Source organism: Juglans microcarpa x Juglans regia, chromosome 6D (assembly GCF_004785595.1).
Source record: "Juglans microcarpa x Juglans regia isolate MS1-56 chromosome 6D, Jm3101_v1.0, whole genome shotgun sequence".
NCBI lineage: Eukaryota > Viridiplantae > Streptophyta > Magnoliopsida > Fagales > Juglandaceae > Juglans > Juglans microcarpa x Juglans regia.
In genome coordinates, this window is record NC_054604.1 from 6935335 (window position 1) to 6953996 (window position 18662).

At 33.9% G+C, this 18662-nt stretch overlaps 2 protein-coding genes across 2 annotated transcripts; both read right to left on the bottom strand.

Annotated features, from left to right (window-relative positions):
* Positions 1-1007: 1007 nt before the first annotated feature.
* LOC121235010 (transcription factor bHLH47) lies at positions 1008-5091 on the bottom strand. The gene is made up of 5 exons (XM_041131195.1): positions 4796-5091; positions 4161-4264; positions 2748-2866; positions 2417-2544; positions 1008-2190 (listed from the first exon to the last, which is right to left on the bottom strand). The coding sequence occupies exons 2-5, from the start codon at positions 4232-4234 to the stop codon at positions 1735-1737; spliced, it is 777 nt and encodes a 258-aa protein (XP_040987129.1). The 5' UTR covers positions 4235-4264; positions 4796-5091; the 3' UTR covers positions 1008-1734.
* Positions 5092-6863: 1772 nt separating this feature from the next.
* Positions 6864-16454, bottom strand: LOC121235008. Its single transcript, XM_041131191.1, has 10 exons — positions 16102-16454; positions 15639-15784; positions 15454-15518; positions 14276-14316; positions 13999-14087; positions 13795-13908; positions 13413-13490; positions 12463-12528; positions 11750-11830; positions 6864-7090 (listed from the first exon to the last, which is right to left on the bottom strand). The coding sequence occupies exons 1-10, from the start codon at positions 16271-16273 to the stop codon at positions 6956-6958; spliced, it is 987 nt and encodes a 328-aa protein (XP_040987125.1). The 5' UTR covers positions 16274-16454; the 3' UTR covers positions 6864-6955.
* Positions 16455-18662: the final 2208 nt, after the last annotated feature.

An 18662-nucleotide genomic window follows, 5' to 3' on the forward strand; every position in this document is an offset into this window, starting at 1 on the left:
TCGACGGTACGCCCTGCGGTAAGAATAGGACGGCATAGTAGCCCCACTCTTCTTAAAATTTTATATTAAATTTTAATTTATCTTTAAAAAATTTTTTACATCTCACTCTATTTTTTTTATTTTATTAAAATAATATTTTTATATTCTTTCTTTATTATTTTTCTCTCACTTCCCTTTATATTCTATTAAAATATAAATTTGGAATCAAAAGAAATCAAAAGAATAATTTAGAATATGTACAGTTGCTCTCCAAATTTGACATCCTTATTTTTTTCCTATAATTTAACTAAGAACCGCATATGAGGAAGCAGATGGAAATGCTCCAAGTTTTACATGGTTTAGGAAGTGAGATGATAAGAGGATTTTGTGAATATTAAATAATTTGTAAATAGTAATGAAATAATTTAAGTTATGATGTTTTATTATATTTTGAAAAAAGAGAGAAAAATTGAATAAAAATATTATAAAGTTAAAATATTGTTAGAATATATTTTTTAATATTATTTTTGTTTTAAAACTTGAAAAATTAATATTTTTTTATTTTGTTTAAAATTTTGAAAAAATTGTGATGATTAGATGAAAAAATTGAATATTTAAAATTAAAAAATGTTGTTTAAGTGATGTTTAGGAAAAAAATTTTTAGATGGGATGAGATCATTTCACTTCCCAAACAAATCCTATAGAGCCATTTTTCATGTGTTACAATTTATGTCAAAACAATCAAAATCTCATTTCCATATTTCTCTTTCAACCATGCCTTTACACTCAAATTTCTTCATTGAAATTGCATAAAACAATCACTTATTCATCTTTACTCATACATTTGTTCTTTTTCCAAGATTTTATTGTATGATTTGGTTCATATTTAAGGGGTTTTCATTTAAAAAAAAAAAAAAAAAAAAGACATCTTAAAAACCGTTGCAATGATAAGGAACCTCGAAGATTTCACAATCGATAAATATCTTTTATACAATTAATTTTCAAATCCAGTGTAAATGCAACTGCAATCATATGAATCATGTAACTCATCGACTTTTAACTAATATAATTAATTATGTAAAAAAAATATCCGAAAACAACCAAATCCGATAATATAACTAATCACATGTTAGTTAGGTGAATGTGTGTAGTATAAGACTTCCTTGTAGCATTTCTCAAAAATTAACGGTCCTATGCTAAGCCAAATCCTCTCTTTTCTTGTACAAGTGTGGCAAATGTGAAAGAAGAGCAAAATGCAAGAATTTCCATTTGCCTTGAGGGTTGAAAATGGATCAATAGACTTGACTTTTCACTAATCAAGTTAGTCTACCCAACTATAACGTTGTTTCTGATTTCTATGCATTGGTAACCAACCACCACCTGTCTTGCCTACACTACACATCAATGATCAAACATCGGCCAATTCACTCGAGGAACCCTACATTAATCACCCTTGTCTATATTGATACATAACCCTCCAAATGGGCATTACCAATTAACTTAGGATTTCCTACAATCTTCTGTCCCAAACATTTTCTACAATTTGAAGAGTGAGATGCAATATGTAGATTCCACAATATTTGATGTTAAGGTCTACACTGTCCATGAACATCATTTAATACCATGTAATCCACATATTGTGTCTTATCTCTCTGAATTGTAGAAAGTGTTTGGATCAGAAGATTGACGAAAATCTTCATCCGCAAAAATTAGGTCACGAAATTCACAGCTTCATATTAGCGAGCAGGAGAAGGTTTAAATGTTCTCGGTGTCACCTTCACCTATAGTACCAGCCTTGGGGTTGCTACTACTAAGTTGAAACCCTTTCCTTACTGTTGGCTGCTCCCCTAGAAGTTCGGATGGCCACAAATCCGCTGGAGTGGGATATCTGGCATGTGGTTTACTCACATTTGAGTTAGGCTTAGATGTCAGTTGGGAAACATCAGACAATGCATAAGCTTGGGGATCCGGATGGATTGGGAGGACAAAGACTGCAGGTGACCCCTGCATTGAGGCTTCTGCAGCATGCAGTTTGAGACAGTCTGCCGGAAGATGTGATGTCAGTTCGGGTTGCGAATATTGATCAGGAGGCAGTGCATTCAGGTCAGGTTTTGACTGGGCAACCCTGGCTTCTAGCTCGCTTTGCAGTTTCTCAATCTGATTTTCTAGGGCAGATTTTTCCTCCCTCAGCTCATTCTTCTCACTGGTCATCTGCTCAAGACAACTTGAATTTAATATAGGCAAAGAAAGCAATTCAACAAATACAGGCTTCTTGTTATTTCATTTTCTAATTAAGTAACAAGCAAAAACAAATAAAAATTCTAAAGCCTACTTGAATGGAAGAAATTATGCTGCTACCATTGTTTAAACTGGAAAACCACAGACATAAGATCAGACTATTTACCATAGCTCAATTAAAGAATATCAAGAGCCTTACATAGTGAGATTCGGAAAAGAGAGATGCATTCTCCTTCTTTAGGCACTCAATCTGGCCTATCAAGTCCTTTAATAGTCGTGTAGCTTCACACAATATAGACGCCTTTCCATTGTTCTGCTGGCTCAGTTCTGCAAGAGAATTTCTTAACATTAGATATGATCCGTCACCATGATCCATCAGCATGTAAAAAATGACCACTGTTTATAAAGTCAACCAAAAAAGTAACAAGATTATAAGATTGATCAATATAAGATTTTGACAGTGGGCTTCTATGAATCTAAAACATTAGTAGGTGGCAGAGCAACATTGCCGTTAAAGGAATAGAGATTACCAAGAACATTGGCCAGGTCAAAAAAAAGCTCATTCAAATGCTCCCGCTTCAATTTCTCCCTCTCTGACTTTTGTATTCTTTTTGGAACTTTACCCTTGTTCCTTTTTCGAGGACAAGCCCTGCACCACAAACAACTTTAAGGAATCCAAACAAGGTTCCCTACCAAATTTTCACCCATATAAAAAATCCCCGTGCAACTGCTTAAATGTACCATAACCTACAAGTCTCAAGAAACAAATTGCTAAGCATTTAGCACCGGTAAGTCACATCAGGGTTATCAAAAACTGCAAACCATTATGATTGATGCATGTAGGAATGCGCCAAAAATTATATGCCCGATTATGTATAAGAATGCAGCCAAGTGTAGCTCAGGTGGGCTTCATCAACAAAACTATCAAGGTACCCATAAATTGAAGGGTCGTGGAAGAAATAAAATGCAAAATAGAAACTGGCAAATACATAAAAAGAAAGAGACAAGGACTGAAGGGTGGTAACAATGATATGGAAAAAAAAAAAAAAAAAAAAAAAAAAAAAAAAAAAAAGAAAAAGGAAAAAGGGCTTCCCTAGATTTCGTAAAGAAACAAAACTGAGCTACAATATGAATCATGGCTTGACATGAAAAGTTGAATACAAAAAGTTTGAAGTAATCCAAAAAGAAATCTAGGCCAACGTAACATCAAATAAACCCCAGTCTAAAAAGAATTCCACACATCTAAACATGATTTGCACTGTAATTTTATTCTTACTTCCTTGACACCAATCATATAGATGTATTCACGGTAAACTACTTCTTCACTATCTACTCTTTTCTATTAAAGCTTCTTTAGAGTTCCATTTTGCTTAACACAAGCTACAAACCTCTCATCTAAAACATGCCTTGAGGATTTCCCTGCAGTATTTGAAGATAAAAAGATAACCCAATCATTTATCAAAATTGTTAATGTCACCTACTAATTGTTCAAGGACTCTAGCGTAAATGGCACCTTCTCGACCCATTAGAATGGGATGGAGGGAGACATCATAGATTCAAGAACCAGTGTAAGAGCTAAAATCTTTATTTCATAGCTTTCATTCTGAGGAGCAGGGGCTTTATGGGAGCACCACAAAGTCAAGTTCTATTGCTTTTACTATAGTAAATTCATGTGTGGTCATTTGTAAGGCATGCCTGTCCCATAGCATCACTCTTCTAAACTCTTTATCCAATTGGGAAGCTATGCATTTTGTACTTAAATCGCATTGTAATCAACAGTATTGACTGTACTTAGCCTCTTGTAAAGCATTCTTTTAAATGGTAACTTCGTGTTTCAGATGCACTAGTTAATACTACAGAAAATCGAGCAATACATGAACTAGATAGTTAAAATGATACTCAACCATTCAACAAACAAATAAGGGTCGTCTATAAGCAATGACCTGTTCATAGACTCCTCCTCCACGACATTAACCTCGTCAACCATTGGACTGTGAACCTCTGAATCCATGCTCATCTCAATTGATTAAACTCCAATAGAGATCCCCTAAAATAACAGATAGTAAAAATTCAAACTCTATCGTCTTATTAACGTGGATAAAAAAAACCGGGAAAAAAAATAGAAAAGGAGACAATCAATTAGTTTTTTTTTTTTTTTTTCTTTTGCCACACCCAACACGAACTCGCTATTCTACAGTAGCCGTATCAAACAATAGTCCGGGAATGAATACTCGTTTATTTTCAAAACGTTGGTTTGGTGTTCCTCAATTTGATCAGATTCTATCTGATTTCCCATGTTGTTCTGAAAAAAAAGGAAAAAACAAACGAACTTTTTATTGCTTGGTTTAGTTAATCAAATGGATGTCCAAGACTTGGGTTAATTCGAATCCTAGATATTCTTGATGAACGAAAAGACCTAAAAAGATTATCACTTTCTCGCACAATTTCTTAGCAACAAACTGGGCATTGATAGAAACCAAAAAATGAAATCACAAACCAAGCCATCAAGTTAAGAAAAAAAAGGAAGTAGGTAAAATAAGCGTTGATCAAACAAAAGGCCAAAAGAGATAATCCTCACCGTTTACACCTATAGCTCCAGATCAAAAAGCCCAGCAACAAGGCGACCACTGAACCGCAAACAATTCTCGTATTCTACAAGCAAACGGTCCCTAACCAAGCTTTTAGACTCCAAAGAAAGAGAAAAGAAAAATAGAAGAACTTCAGAGAGATTAGGAGAGAGAAATCGCAGAATTTAGAAGGAAATTTAGGGCTTTTGGATACAGACAGAGGAAGAGAGAGAGAGAGAGAGAGGGAGAAAACTTCTGAAACAGTGTGGCAGGGAAGAACAAGGCACGAGAGTGCGCGTGTCGAGAAGCTGCCACTTTGTTGAATTGGACCCCGGTCGTGCCCTCTGAGACTGTCCCACGTGACACGATAAACTTAAAATTAAAAGAAAAAGAATTTAAAATAAGAGAAATCACGTTTATAATTTTAAGATGTTTAAGTTCTATTTATTTTTTAAAAAAATAAATAAATATGATATTTATATAAAAAAAATATTTTTTTTAAAATAAAAATATACGAAATTTGTACAATTGAAAATTGTATTCATTACTTTTAAAATAAAAATAATTTTTAAGTCTCGTTTATATTCAAAACTCATCTCAATTCATCTCATCATTATAATTTTTTTAAATTTTTATATAAAATATAATAAATAATTTAATTTTTATTCTACTTTTTACAAATCATCTCAATACACTTCAACTCATCTCTAAATCCAAACGATTCGATACACAAATATTTTTTAGTGGGTTTATAAGTTAACATATAAGCAGTAAAATTCGTTTAATAATAATACTAATATCTCCAAAATTTAAGAACTTCTTAAGGAATTAATTTTTTTAAACATCATGTGAATTATTAATATAAATATTCTTTATTTTTTTTTTCATTTTTACCTATCAAAAGAAATGTTTTAGATATATATATTTTTTTAATTTTTAACTTATTTTGTGATGAAACTTTCTTTAGAAATTCAGTCACAATTCGCATACATCTATTTTTCTATATGATTGTTTGTTTTTAGAAGAAGTTGGTAATTTCACCGTTCAATATTGATTATATTAAGATGAGGATGATTTATTAGAGAAGGTAGAGCGTGTGGCATCCACGAAGGAACACAGTCATCTTGGCTTCTATTACAAGGCTGAAAGGGAGAGAATATGGTATTTTGTATTGTGATTTCTAGGCCAGATTTGATGTCATCAGAGAAGCGTGTGTCATCCACGGGGGCACATTCACAAGCACCTACCAACACATGTTTGTCTTGACCTGCGTTTTATACCTCAACTCTCAACAACTATATCAATGATATCCCTATACCTGTTTTACTATTAAGTTATTTTTATTTTTATATAAAATTTTGAAATATAATATTCTTGCATAGTTTAAAAGAAAATAAATTCAATCAACTAACATAATTATATAATTTAATTTTATAAAATTTGACATTCTTTTATTTTTTGAGTCAATTTTTATAAAATTGAATTTACTTTGAATTAATTTACATGATTATGTTAGTTGATTGAATTTATTTTCTTCTAGATTATGCAAGAATGTCATATTTTAAAATTTTTAATTCAAATTCAAATAGCAAAAGGGAAAAAAAAAAAACATGGATAATAAAACAATAGTAAATGAGATGGGAGAGTGAAATTAGCCAAAGCTATTGTCTCATTTTACTTCCACTTTCAACAATTATATGAAAGTAGCATTATTATTCTCTCTTTTTAGAGTTGTAAATTTGTTGAATAAGTTATTGGAATGAAAAGAGATTGAAACATTTGTTTATGATTTTAAGATAAAATTATAAGTCTTGTCAGAATTTTTTTGACTTTTTATAAAAATGGTTTTGATTTTTTGAGATTTATGTAAAAATAATGAAGTCCAATTATGGCTAGGTTTTTTTGTTATTATCTTGGAGGGGGATGGATATCTATTTTGGGTGAAAATACATTTGTGAAAAAGGACAATGAATCTGAGAAGTGAAGAGATTTCCCAAAATCACAACCATACATGATTAAAGTCTGTATATCTTTCTTTCTTTCTTTCTTTTTTTTTTTTTTTTTTAATAAGTAATAGTATTGATAAAGATAGGCATAGGATAAAGTCTGTATATCTACATAGCATAGACACGTCCAAAATGAAGTATCCAATTAACCTATAAAATATTTTGTTAATTATGTTTCTGATCTTCAGAATCTTGGGTTCTTGAGCAGCCAAGTTGAGACCTGCGAACTTTCATTCTTCCATCCAGTGCAAGAGCCAGCAAATCATATTCCTCTACATACCAGAGCTCGGATACTTCTGCCTGAAATATATTCGAAGGCCAAACGCCACCAAACGGGATTGCATTCAAAAAGTCGGTAAAAGAATTAAATAAAACAGTGTACATAATCACTTGCACAAATATGATATATAAATTTATGTGTCTGAATGGTGTTCAATGTCCATACTTTCAAATCAACTGCCTTTTCAGATAAGTTAGGAAAGGTGCCCACCCACCCAAATGGAAAATATGAGAAATTTAGATAAAGCTGGGGAAGATTTCATATGACTAATCATTGAGGTCATTCTTGAACAAAAAGGGAAAGCAGCTTGGTGATCATAGATAAGTCCATTGAACAATTTGCATCCACGTTATTGTCAACAAGTACCATGAAAAAGTGAATGTATCCGACTCTGAGAAGTTGGTGTGATTTGCCTCTACAGATGCAAAGCGCATTTGAACCTTATATCCACTATCACCAAACTTTTACCTAGAATAAAAGGTACTTGATATAGAGCAATTATCCAAAGCAGACCCTTTACTTCATTTTCCATGACCATTATTTTTTTCAGCAGGGGTCAAAACATTTAGGACCAGCCTACAAGCTTAATTTCAGAAACAGGTCCATAAACTACCAATGATATTGTGCACACTTATTTCAGAAAAGTATTTGCCTTGCCCTCCTAAATATAATCATTATAGTGACTGCTAGAGCATACACTCAAAACCACCAAGAACTTTTGTGTTAACGAGTATCTTAATATATTTCAGAGAAAAATGGGAAACCATACATCTGTAATCCATATTTGTTGCAACCAGACCATGATATACAGAATGGCCCAGATTAATGGTCTTTGAGAATTTTGAAGGCAAGAAAAGGATTCTGAATGGAGTAAAAATACAGAAATTGCACAAGTCACGCACATTAAACTCTTCTATAATGAGCGTCAAGCAAGCCGCCACAAAACTTCGCTTCACACCTTGAGTTGGATGTCTGTTGAGTGGCTCTTCTCGAAGGTTTGTGAGACTTTCAATATGAGGACTTTCAATAACGCACTCCTTGGGAAAAGGTTATGGAGGTACCATAAGGAAGGGGAGTCTTTATGGAAGGCTATTATTAGGATGAAGCATGGGAGTTTGCGAGGGGGTTGGTGTTCTAATGAAGTGAGATATGCACATGGTGTTGGTGTGTGGAAGAATATTAGAAATGGATGGAAGGCTTTTGCTCGTTTTATTAGTTTTGCAGTTGGTGATGGATCTAGGGTCAGTTTTTGGCATGACTTTTGGTGTGGCGATTCAGCTCTTAAGACCATATTACCCTCTCTCTTTCAGTTGGCTATTAATCAGGAGGCCTTGGTGTCTAAGTTGTTGGATTTGAGCCAACCGAAGTGGGTTCTACGTTAGGTATCGGCATAGAGACAAGCCTAAATGGAATGCCCTCCGCTGCGTGTCAGCATTCTCCCTAAAGAAATGATGGCACCCTCACTAGAGCTGAGTGTAACGCCGAGGCTTGAGGGAGATGTAGGGTCTGCCAAAGTGGCACATAATGGATCATCAGGGGGTGACGCATCTCCAGTTCTCGCCGAAGAAATGACAACACCCACATTAGAGGTGGAAATTTGTGGGTTTGCCGCCAACCCAGAACCTCCAATGGTGACCATGGCCTCATCACTCATGATAGAGAGAACCAATTTGTCGGTATCTCTTCAGGCATCTTGTGACAATAACAAGGGTGCTGTTGAGGAGGTACAACATTTGAATGCAGGGGATGGTGTGGAGGAAATTTTGGGCTTGTCGTTGGTGCCTTGCGAGGAGGAATGTTTAGGGCCTGGTATATAGTTGGGAGCTGAGTCTAGGGAAGATGTTGTCCCCTTGATATCTCTTCCTCCGTTAGCTAGTTCATCATCGGATTGGGTTCTGTAAAAGGTTAACGAAATACAGCAGTGTATGGGGATTACATGTGGAGGATTTGACGACCAGTTCACAGCACTACTCACTGCTATTGAGGCGGGTCACCTACTTAAAACGAAATCAAGATTTAAGAATAGAAGGGAGTTAAAGCGTCTTACTTGGGCAATCAACTATGACGCTAAAGGAGGTAGTTCAAGTCGAGGGAGGATTAGAGGGAGGGCTTCAAGCCTTCCTCTGTCTTTGTAGGAAGGGGTGCAGTATTAGTTTCGAGTGTATTATGTAGAATGCAGCTTCTAAGGGAGTTTTGGGTGGTGTCTTAGTTTTGTGGAAACAAGGGGTTTGGGTAGTTTCAGTTGCTTCGCTGCAAGGAGGAGCGTTTTGTCCCAATCGGGCTTGGTGTATATTGGATGGACTTACTGGTCATTAGGGGTACTCTATTATGGGCTAGGTGTCCTCTCTTGTATACTCCCAGTGTACTTGGTTACGCCTATTGATATTAATAAATTTTTACTTATAAAAAAAAATTATTTCTGATTTTTACAGCTTATTGTATTCCTTGAATTTTGGTAATAATGTAGTGGACAGGATGCTTTGGATGAAGACAAGGAGTGGAAAGTTTACTGTACGATCATTATACAAGGCTTTGTCAAGTCAAAATCATACTTCGTTCCCTTGGAATGTATTTGGAAAAGTAGGGTGACGCCTAAGATTGCTTTCTTTGGCCGGACAAAGCATCACTTGGGAAAGTTTTGACGTTGGATAATTTAAGAAAGAGCGGTCTCGTTGTAATGGATTGGTGTTATGTGTAAGAAGAGTGTGGCATCGGTGAATCATCTTTTACTTCATTGCGAGGTAGCAAGGGTGTTATGGGTGGAGATCTTTAATAGAACAGGTATTGCTTGGGTAATGCCCAAACGGGTGGTCGAGTTGCATGTTGGCAAAGATGTAAGGTTAATTGACAAATTGCTGATGTATGGAGGATGATTCCTCTATGTATTATGTGGTGTTTATGGATTGAAAGGAATGGTCGAAGTTTTGAAGATAAGGAGCATTCTCCGGATGAGCTAAGAAGTTTCTTCTTCCATACTTTATTTCTTTGGGCCTCATCTTGTGTTTTTAACAGATCTTGTTTTAATGACTTTCTTGTATCACTTTCTAGCTCCTTAGTTGTGTAACTAGGGGTATGTTGTTTGTATACCTCCTGTGTACTTGGGTTATGCCTATTTACTAATATCAATAAAATGTTATTTTACTTATAAAAAAAGGGTTTGTGAGACTCTTGTAAGATTGAAATTTCGGTTGAATGGGAATGGTCAGATAGAGGTTACCAATCAGACTCTTGAACCAGATCTACAGTGCCTTATAGTTCCAAACTTCACGTATGGATTGGTTGATTACCACAATCAGCAATTTCCTATAATACAAGTTGTCATTCAACTACTGGGAAGACGCTATGAATTAGTCTACGGCGGATCCCCACCTAATTAATCACTTATACTCCGGGCTGCATGTGTGGAGTGAGTCGTGACCTTGAAAGAAGTCAGATATCGCCACAAAGATGCTCAGGCATGCATGACATTCATTTCTGATAAGCATAACAGGAGTGGGCTTTGAAAATTGACTATTGGGTCTATCTACAGTTGCAACCATATAGATAGGCTTCTTTGAAATTGCGTCATAGTCTTAAACTTGCTCCTTAGTTTTATGATCCTTATCAGATAGTTGAAAGAGAGGGTGAAGTCATTAGGCAGGCTCTTCCAGATATTGATTATTCATCCTGTGTTTCATGTTTCATTACTCGAGCAAAAGGTTGGTGACAACTTCAGCATTCAAGAATTTCCTCTGGCCAGCCATTCAAGTGACCAGCTGTTCCCAGTTCCTTTGGCTGTCTTTGAGACCCATGTACTATGTGGAAGAGAGAAAGTGCTTGCACATTGGAGTGGCTTATCATGTGGTTGCAACTTGGGAGACCCTGGGGGACAAGGTCAGGCATGAGGGAGGAATGTTATGGAAAGGGTTGCATGGGAAATCAAGGGAGAAACTTGTGTGCATGGGACTTTAAATGCGGCTTGTGCAGTTTGTTGTTGGATGTGGCTTATCTGAATAAAGGTTCAGATCCTCCTTTATTTGAATTCATGTTGTTAGGCATAGAGTTGTCTCCTAAAGATAACTATGAATAATCATTCAGTTCTAATCGTCTTTATCTTATCTGCTATAGTAACTTTATAAAGTTAAAATGTGCAATTAATAAAGTATCTTGAATCATTTTCCAAAAAGCATTAGCATTTGAGGCCCAGGTTTCTGCTTGAGCTAAGATAATTTTAAAATTCCAATTTCTCCTAAATTTCCATTTTGGTTTCAACTCTTTACATTATTGAAGTACTCCAAGGCTAGATTTGGCCACAATCATTATTTTTGTGATTTTCAGTCAACAGAATCCTTTTGATGAGTGTTTACTTTATATTTCTGTGATCTTGGAATTTTTTCTTTGGGTTTCACAGAAAGGTTGTGAGATATTTGCTAACTGCATCAGGGCATCATCCATGGTATGCGACATTCACAAAGGACCCACCATGACAAACAAGAGAAGGTTGCTTGGTCATACAGTGCAGAGTACATGGTCAAATGTTAGTATTTTTCCAATTACATGAAAAAATTCCATCCAGTCTTATCTTCTAACACAAACTATTGAACTACATGCTACTAAACAAGCAACACCTGTTCAGCTCCAACTATGTAACCAAAAATTTAAACAACAATGTACTACCACAATTGAATATAAAAACATACCTCAAATCCTCGGATTTGATCGTTTAGTCGAGCAACTAGCTTATGGAAGAATTGGACTTCATCTGAAGTTTTATGCAGCTCCTAAATATGACAAAAATCAAGAGAAAATCTTAGAACCAAGCATGTAAAACAAAATAAAGAACATTCAACTCATGTTAACATGTCAAATGAAAAATTCCTTGAGTTCTAATTTGGGAGAGGAGACCAAAAGGCCAGATTTTACAAGACACTCAAATAAAACTTCTTATCGACAGCTAAGTCATGACATGTAATGGTACATATATAATTTGAATTTCAGCCGTTACTTCTGTTTTTTCCTCACATAACATGTTAAAAGAATCACCAGTACACTTAAACTAACTCTTTTTATTCATATATGAACAGAAATGGGCTTATCTTTTGCAAGTTATCTTGCACATGCACTATTTCATTGATGTCTATTGTGATTTGTATAGTATGGCAATGACATGATATACGTGTGTGTGTGTGTGTGTGTTATATATAGATATATATCATAAAACGAGCATTTGTTTCAATATGAGTCTCCTAAATTTAGTGCCAAAAGTCACTTATTAACTTCTGAGACAACAAAGGTATGTATTTTCAGTTGGCTGGAATTGCCACCTTTCAAAAATTGCAAGTGATGCCATTGGCCAAGTAGTATATTGATCTCAACATGACAGAAAAAGTCTAGATAGAAAAATGTGCATTACCATTGGTGATGCTTTAGGGTGTCCTAGAAGCCTTGCAAATGATGTGTGAAGAATAGCAGCATCATACTGTGGCAAGAGAAGACTGCAGATGAGCACATGAATGATAGTAACCACAAACTCTTCATTTTTTATATCACCATGCAACTTGAGGATAAGCCATCAAGTTTGAATCTACCAATGCTATGGAATAAGGAACCAAATAATGCCAGGAAATGATAGATAGGACCCACCAAACAGCAACGAGTCCTAAAATTGAATATATCACCACTATTTTAAAACTAAACTATTTATTTAAAAAATTGTTAAATTAAATCAACATTATTGGACACACATTATCATTGTATTATGCAAAAACACTAGGTGGTGGTTGACCTGAAAAAGGTTTTCCTTCAGGGAGGTGATAGAGAAAATTATGCTTTCCGGAAAGGAGCCTCGAATGACATTTTCAAGTTTTCAGAATTTGAATTCCCTGCTATTTTTCAGGATCCTCTCTCTCTCTCTCTCTCTCTCTCTATATATATATATATATATATATATATATGTATATCTGTGTGTGTGTGTGTGTGTGTTTCCAAATGAATATTTAAAAAAGAAAAGAAAAGAAAAACTCAAGCCGATGGGGAGTATACAAAGGAGCCCACAAAAAGACAGTTCAAACTTCTTCCAAGAAAGCGAAATGTAAAAATTTATAGACAGGCCACATCAAACTTCTAGGAGGCCTGACCAGCATCCAAAGCATTTGCTAGCCATTAAGACCATGAAATAAGAGGTCCTATGACGCTGCATCACTCACACAGCAATTACAATCGTCCGTCAATATATTACAGCCAATGACCTTGTAAAACTATCCAATATTAGGTGTTGAGACCTCAATCAGCCAGTCATACCTCAAACCATTGATTTCCTTCTAAGAATTGAGCAGGACATTTAGAGATTCATATGGTGCTTACAAGTTGCTTTTGTGGCGCGTGTGGAAGTGCAGTCCTCAAATTGGCACGAATGGTTAAGGGATCGGTCCCAGAGATTACCTAAGTCAAATTAAGGATAAACCATTACAACAAAATATACTAACAAAAAAAAAAAAACGTTACAACAAAATAAACATTACTACTGTATTCTTAGAAAAATATTTCAGTGCAATGAGGTAACAATCACCCACTTACAGGAACAGAAGGCTTGTAAGATTAAAATTTGAGGTTCATATTTAAGAGCATGAATGATAGATAAAGTTATGGTCAAGACATGAAAAATTGATACAGCTTCATTGCAACTCATATTTAGATAGACATGAATTATCATAAAACAGATCATATAAAACTCAGAGAAAGCAACCTGCCAGCACCCCAAAAGCACACCAGTTGAAGTTAAAACCACCCTATCTAAAACAATTTTTAAAGGGCAGAGAGCATCTGCAACAGTGTGAACAGCCCTTGCTTCCACTTCTATCTGAGAAAACCAAAAGAGGCAGAGGAATTAACTCAATACTCCTACAAGAAGAATTAACTACACGTTAAATCGCTCTAAAAGGCAGTTTACCTCATCTTCAGTAGCAGGAACAGGTGCAATATGATGTGAGGCATGGAACATGCTAAAGTGGTACAAACTGGAATTCTGAAACCAGATTGCTGATCAAACAATAAATGAGAAGGACACCAAAACAAGGAAACAAATAAACAAACCATAATTTGCAAAAAATCATGAAAATAGCAAACTACTCCATGTTATCATGGTTTAAAAGCAATGATTAACAAAGAGACCACAACTCAAGCGTCAAAAGACAGAAATGTGAAAAATTTGTAAGTTGGCAGTTTACCTTTGTCAAAGTATGAACTAAATATATGCTTTACAGCCTCCCTGTGCCAAGAAAACATGTATTGATTTAAAAAGGAAAGAGAAGAAAATTACTTGGCAAAAACTCCAAGGAGATTAAGATGCTAACATAAAAACTAATTACAACTGTAATATTCAGAAATGATATTTAATAATTTTTTCCCAACAGTTACAGTATCATAATCATATGCACTTTGTGTTATTATGAAGGTTAAACTGATCCTTTGCATTCAGAACCATCAGAGCTGCAACAAATTAGTCTCATAAAAGGGTTAAAACCCATATTTGAACAATCCAATTTTGCATGCCCGGGAGTTGGATTCATTATCTGATGAGTTTTGAGATTAATATCGAAAAATTCATCAGGATTGGATGAATTCTAACCATATAATTCTCATTCCTTTCCTATAATATCATAGATGAACGAAAACCAATCAAGAAATTTGCAGGGAAAAGAACTACGCAAATCAGATGGCCACAATTCATAAGATCATTCACATTTTCTGCATGGTTAATCCCATGAATGGGATGCATCAACTATTAGGCCACAATGTTAGCAATTAGACTACTTATCCAAACAAAAAATTTCGTAATTAGAAAATAAATCCATTCAGTTATGATGATTTTTCCCTGAAAGATGTAACTCCTAATTATGGTAGATTGGAAGGTGGTCAAACCCTTTCTATAACTAACCAACAAAGGATGACAGGCGAAGATGTTGATCAACAGCAGGCTCCCTTATTAGCTCTTGGTTTCTGCTTTAAGAACTCCTGGGCCAAGAAGCATTCTATCTCTATAACCGGTCATATGTTAGAGGCCACCTTAATATAACCAAAAATGAAAAAGAAATCGACATGATTGGATAAGTTTAGCATCTCAACTTCTATGCATGTTGGGGGAGCCTTAAGAATGTTCCAAAATCATTCAAGTGAGACTGTTAGGTTCTCATCATGCTGATTTCTTATGTTGCTTGCTTTCTCACTGTTTTCACTATCTTGCCACACGTAGAGGAGAGGTTACTGTTGGATATTGCCTTTAGGTTTAGTTTCTAACATTTCTTCTATGATTTTCTTGGCTGACAAACCAGTAATATATAAATTAAAGATGGAAGGAAATACAACAAATTGTAACAGCAGAGATTATGAAGTAAAAAATGCTTACGAGATGGGCAACGAGTATTTTGTGCTCAGATACAAAACAGTGGCCCGAACGGGAGGGTTTGCTGCCTATATACACATAGAGAGAGAGACAACAGGCATGCCATCAGTTGCCACTCAATAAAACAAGAAATTATTTGTGCGGACTTGGTAAATAATCAGAGAAACAACTTAATAATTGGCACATACTTTAAGTACAGGTGTTACCGATCCATCCTTCAAAGTGAAAATATCCGAAAGTGACAAGGACTGAGATGTTTCACCATGTTTAAGAAAAGCCGCCCCCTTCTCATCCAAATCCCTCTCCATCTTATCGTACAATTTCGACCTTTGCTCTACACTCAAAGAAACAGAACCAGGTGTAAGTTTCTCCCGAGTTAGCAGGGAGCTCCTACTTTTATTGTGCATCCCATCTGATACTCCGCAAGTAATTATGATTGAAAGCGATATATTACTGAATAAAAACCAATTTCCCATAGTTTCAAAGAAAAAAAAAAAAAAAAAAAACCAATTTCCCACTTGGGTTTGAGTAATCATGGTTGAAAGAATTTGATTTTCTAATTTGGAAAAATGCCACAGACAGTGAATTCAACTGTAAGGTTCCCCAAAAACGGAACAAGAGAAAAAGAACAGTAGTAAAGATAACTGTTACCTGAAGGAGGAGGAGGAGGAGGAGGAGGAGAGGTTGGGGGTTGATAAGGAGCGGAGTTGTGGAGGGCCATTTGGAAGAGAGAGTAGAAAAGGAAGAAGGAGGTGAACCAGATCAAAGCTACGGTTTTTGAATGGCTCCACCGACTCCAATTCGGACCCCTCGGCGTCACCATTCTCTCAGATTATTTATACTGTTATTTTGACATTCATAAACACATGAAAACGTTGGATCAAAGTCCAGACGACGACCATGATGTCGTTTCCATGAAGTTAAATCGGATTGCATCAATACTAATGTACGGTGTACCTACTTCCATCAAAAGTCTCAATTTAATACAACTTATATAGACGGGAATAGTATCTTCTCCGTTTGACTTGAAAGTATAAAACACTCTACTTACCATTTCTCTACGATGTTAAAAGAGCAACCTTGTGGTATAGATTTTAGGGTGTAAACAAAATTTAGAAAATCGGTTGAACTGACCGTCCGGTTTGTAATCGGTCTCATATTGGTTCTTAAGAATCGAAGTTAGATCAAAATCGATTTGATATCAATTTTCATATTTCGAAAACCAATTTGAATCAAACTAGATAAGTATATATATATATATATATTTTAATTTTTTAAAATATATATATTTTAATTTTTTAAAATATATATAAAAAATATTTTATATAATTTTTTATATTATATTATATACTAAATTACTAATTAATATAATACAAAACTAATTTTATAAATTTTAATATAACAGTTGATATAACATATAATTTTAATCTTAAAACATAAAATTAATATAATATAAAATCTTAATCTTGAACATGAACATTTATATTAAGTTACTAATATAAACTTACTTTTGAGGAGAACAAGCATTAGAGGAATCGGTATTCAAGTCTCAACTTATGTAGTGCCGCTCGTGTAAATAGTAAATCGAAAAAATCGTATCGGAACAGATTGAAATTGAAAAAATCGAAAGTTCCAATTAAGGTGATAAATTAATCTGTATCAATTCTTAAATTTTCAAAATCGATGTATATCAGTTCGGTTATAAAATTTGTCTAAAATCGAATCAGACTGAATAATACACCTCTAATAGATTTTGTTGCAATCATTTTACCAAAATGCCCTACTATAAATCCTTTGGACTAAAATAATGTTGCTACATATCACATTGGACCAAAAAATCATCTAAAGATTTCAGGTTAAACTAAAATGCCTCTTACAAATAAAAATGGACAATAAGTAACTTTATAACGGTTAAATCAAACCAGATCTTCCAAAAGTAATCAGATAATTTAAATCAAACCAACTAGATGCACGATAATACTATTGTAAGAGTATCTTTATTAGTTTGGCCAAAGTCTAATGATAGCTAAATTTTAGTCAATATGTGCCAAAAAACCACCAGATTGGATTGGACATCTCTATAAAATTTTGGACTTATACTACAGTGATTCTCCAAATTTGTAGGTAAACAATAGGTTAGCCAAACATTAAAATATTCAATTCTCACTCCTCTCACAAAATATGTAGGTATTTTTTGCAATTAAGAAATTTGGTTCGATTTATTATTATTAAATATAAAATGTGATAAAAATAAATTAATTAGTTAATATTAATTAGAATATTAATTATTAGGTTAATTATTATGATAAGTTAATTATAATATAATTATTATTAATATTAATTTAATATAATTATTATTAATATTAACATTTAATGTTAATTTAATATTTAATAAATGTAATAAATATTAATTTAATTTAATTAGAATATAATTATTATTAATATTAAATTGGTAGAATTATAAAATGTGATACAAATAAATTCAATAAAAAAATTATTAAATTAATAATATTTTATTATTATATAGAGAGTAAATGGCTAATCCAATGTGGAGATTGAATTTAAATGAAATAGATAAATGTAAAAAACTGTGATATTGGTTAAATTTTGAAGATGAATTTGACCAAGTCAATGAGGATGCTCTAAGTCGATGAAAGCCAGTGGCGACATCGCGGGCCTTCAACCCAAGGCAACACTGTGAGTTTGAGAACCAAAGACACTGTCATAGGTCTGGGCAAGCGTTTTTCGTGAAGAGCATAAGAAGAAGAATAAGAGATGAAAGAACGAAGAATAAGAAGAGGAGAAGTGGAAATGGTTAGGTTTGGAAAGTAAGTTGAGATTAGATTTGAAAATTGAATAAAATATTGTTTGAATATTATTTTTTAATATTATTATTATTTTGAAATTTGAAAAAATTGAATTGTTTATTGTATTTTATATAAAATTTTATTAAAATTATAATGATAAGATAAGATGATATGGATAGTTTCGTTTGATTACGCAGTTCAGATCAGATGAGATGAGATGTATTGTTGAAAGTTGAATAAAATATCGTTAAAATATAATTTTATAATATAATTTTTATTTTAAAATTTGAAAAAATTAGATTATTTATTATATTTTATATGAAAATTTAAAAAAATTATAATAATAAAATAAGATGAGATGAGATATTTTACGTATCCAAATCCGGCCTAACTCACAATCCAAAC

Coding starts and splice junctions, on each gene's coding strand:
- LOC121235010 (XM_041131195.1), bottom strand. CDS start 4,234: ATGAGCATGGATTCAGAGGTTCACAGTCCAATGGTTGACGAGGTTAAT. Junction 2,545..2,747: donor TGACCTGGCCAATGTTCTTG/GTAATCTCTATT, acceptor ATTCTCTTGCAG/AACTGAGCCAGCAGAACAAT. Junction 2,191..2,416: donor TCTTTTCCGAATCTCACTAT/GTAAGGCTCTTG, acceptor TGTCTTGAGCAG/ATGACCAGTGAGAAGAATGA.
- LOC121235008 (XM_041131191.1), bottom strand. CDS start 16,273: ATGGTGACGCCGAGGGGTCCGAATTGGAGTCGGTGGAGCCATTCAAAA. Junction 15,785..16,101: donor TCCTCCTCCTCCTCCTTCAG/GTAACAGTTATC, acceptor CTTTGAGTGTAG/AGCAAAGGTCGAAATTGTAC. Junction 14,088..14,275: donor TAGTTCATACTTTGACAAAG/GTAAACTGCCAA, acceptor TTGTTTGATCAG/CAATCTGGTTTCAGAATTCC.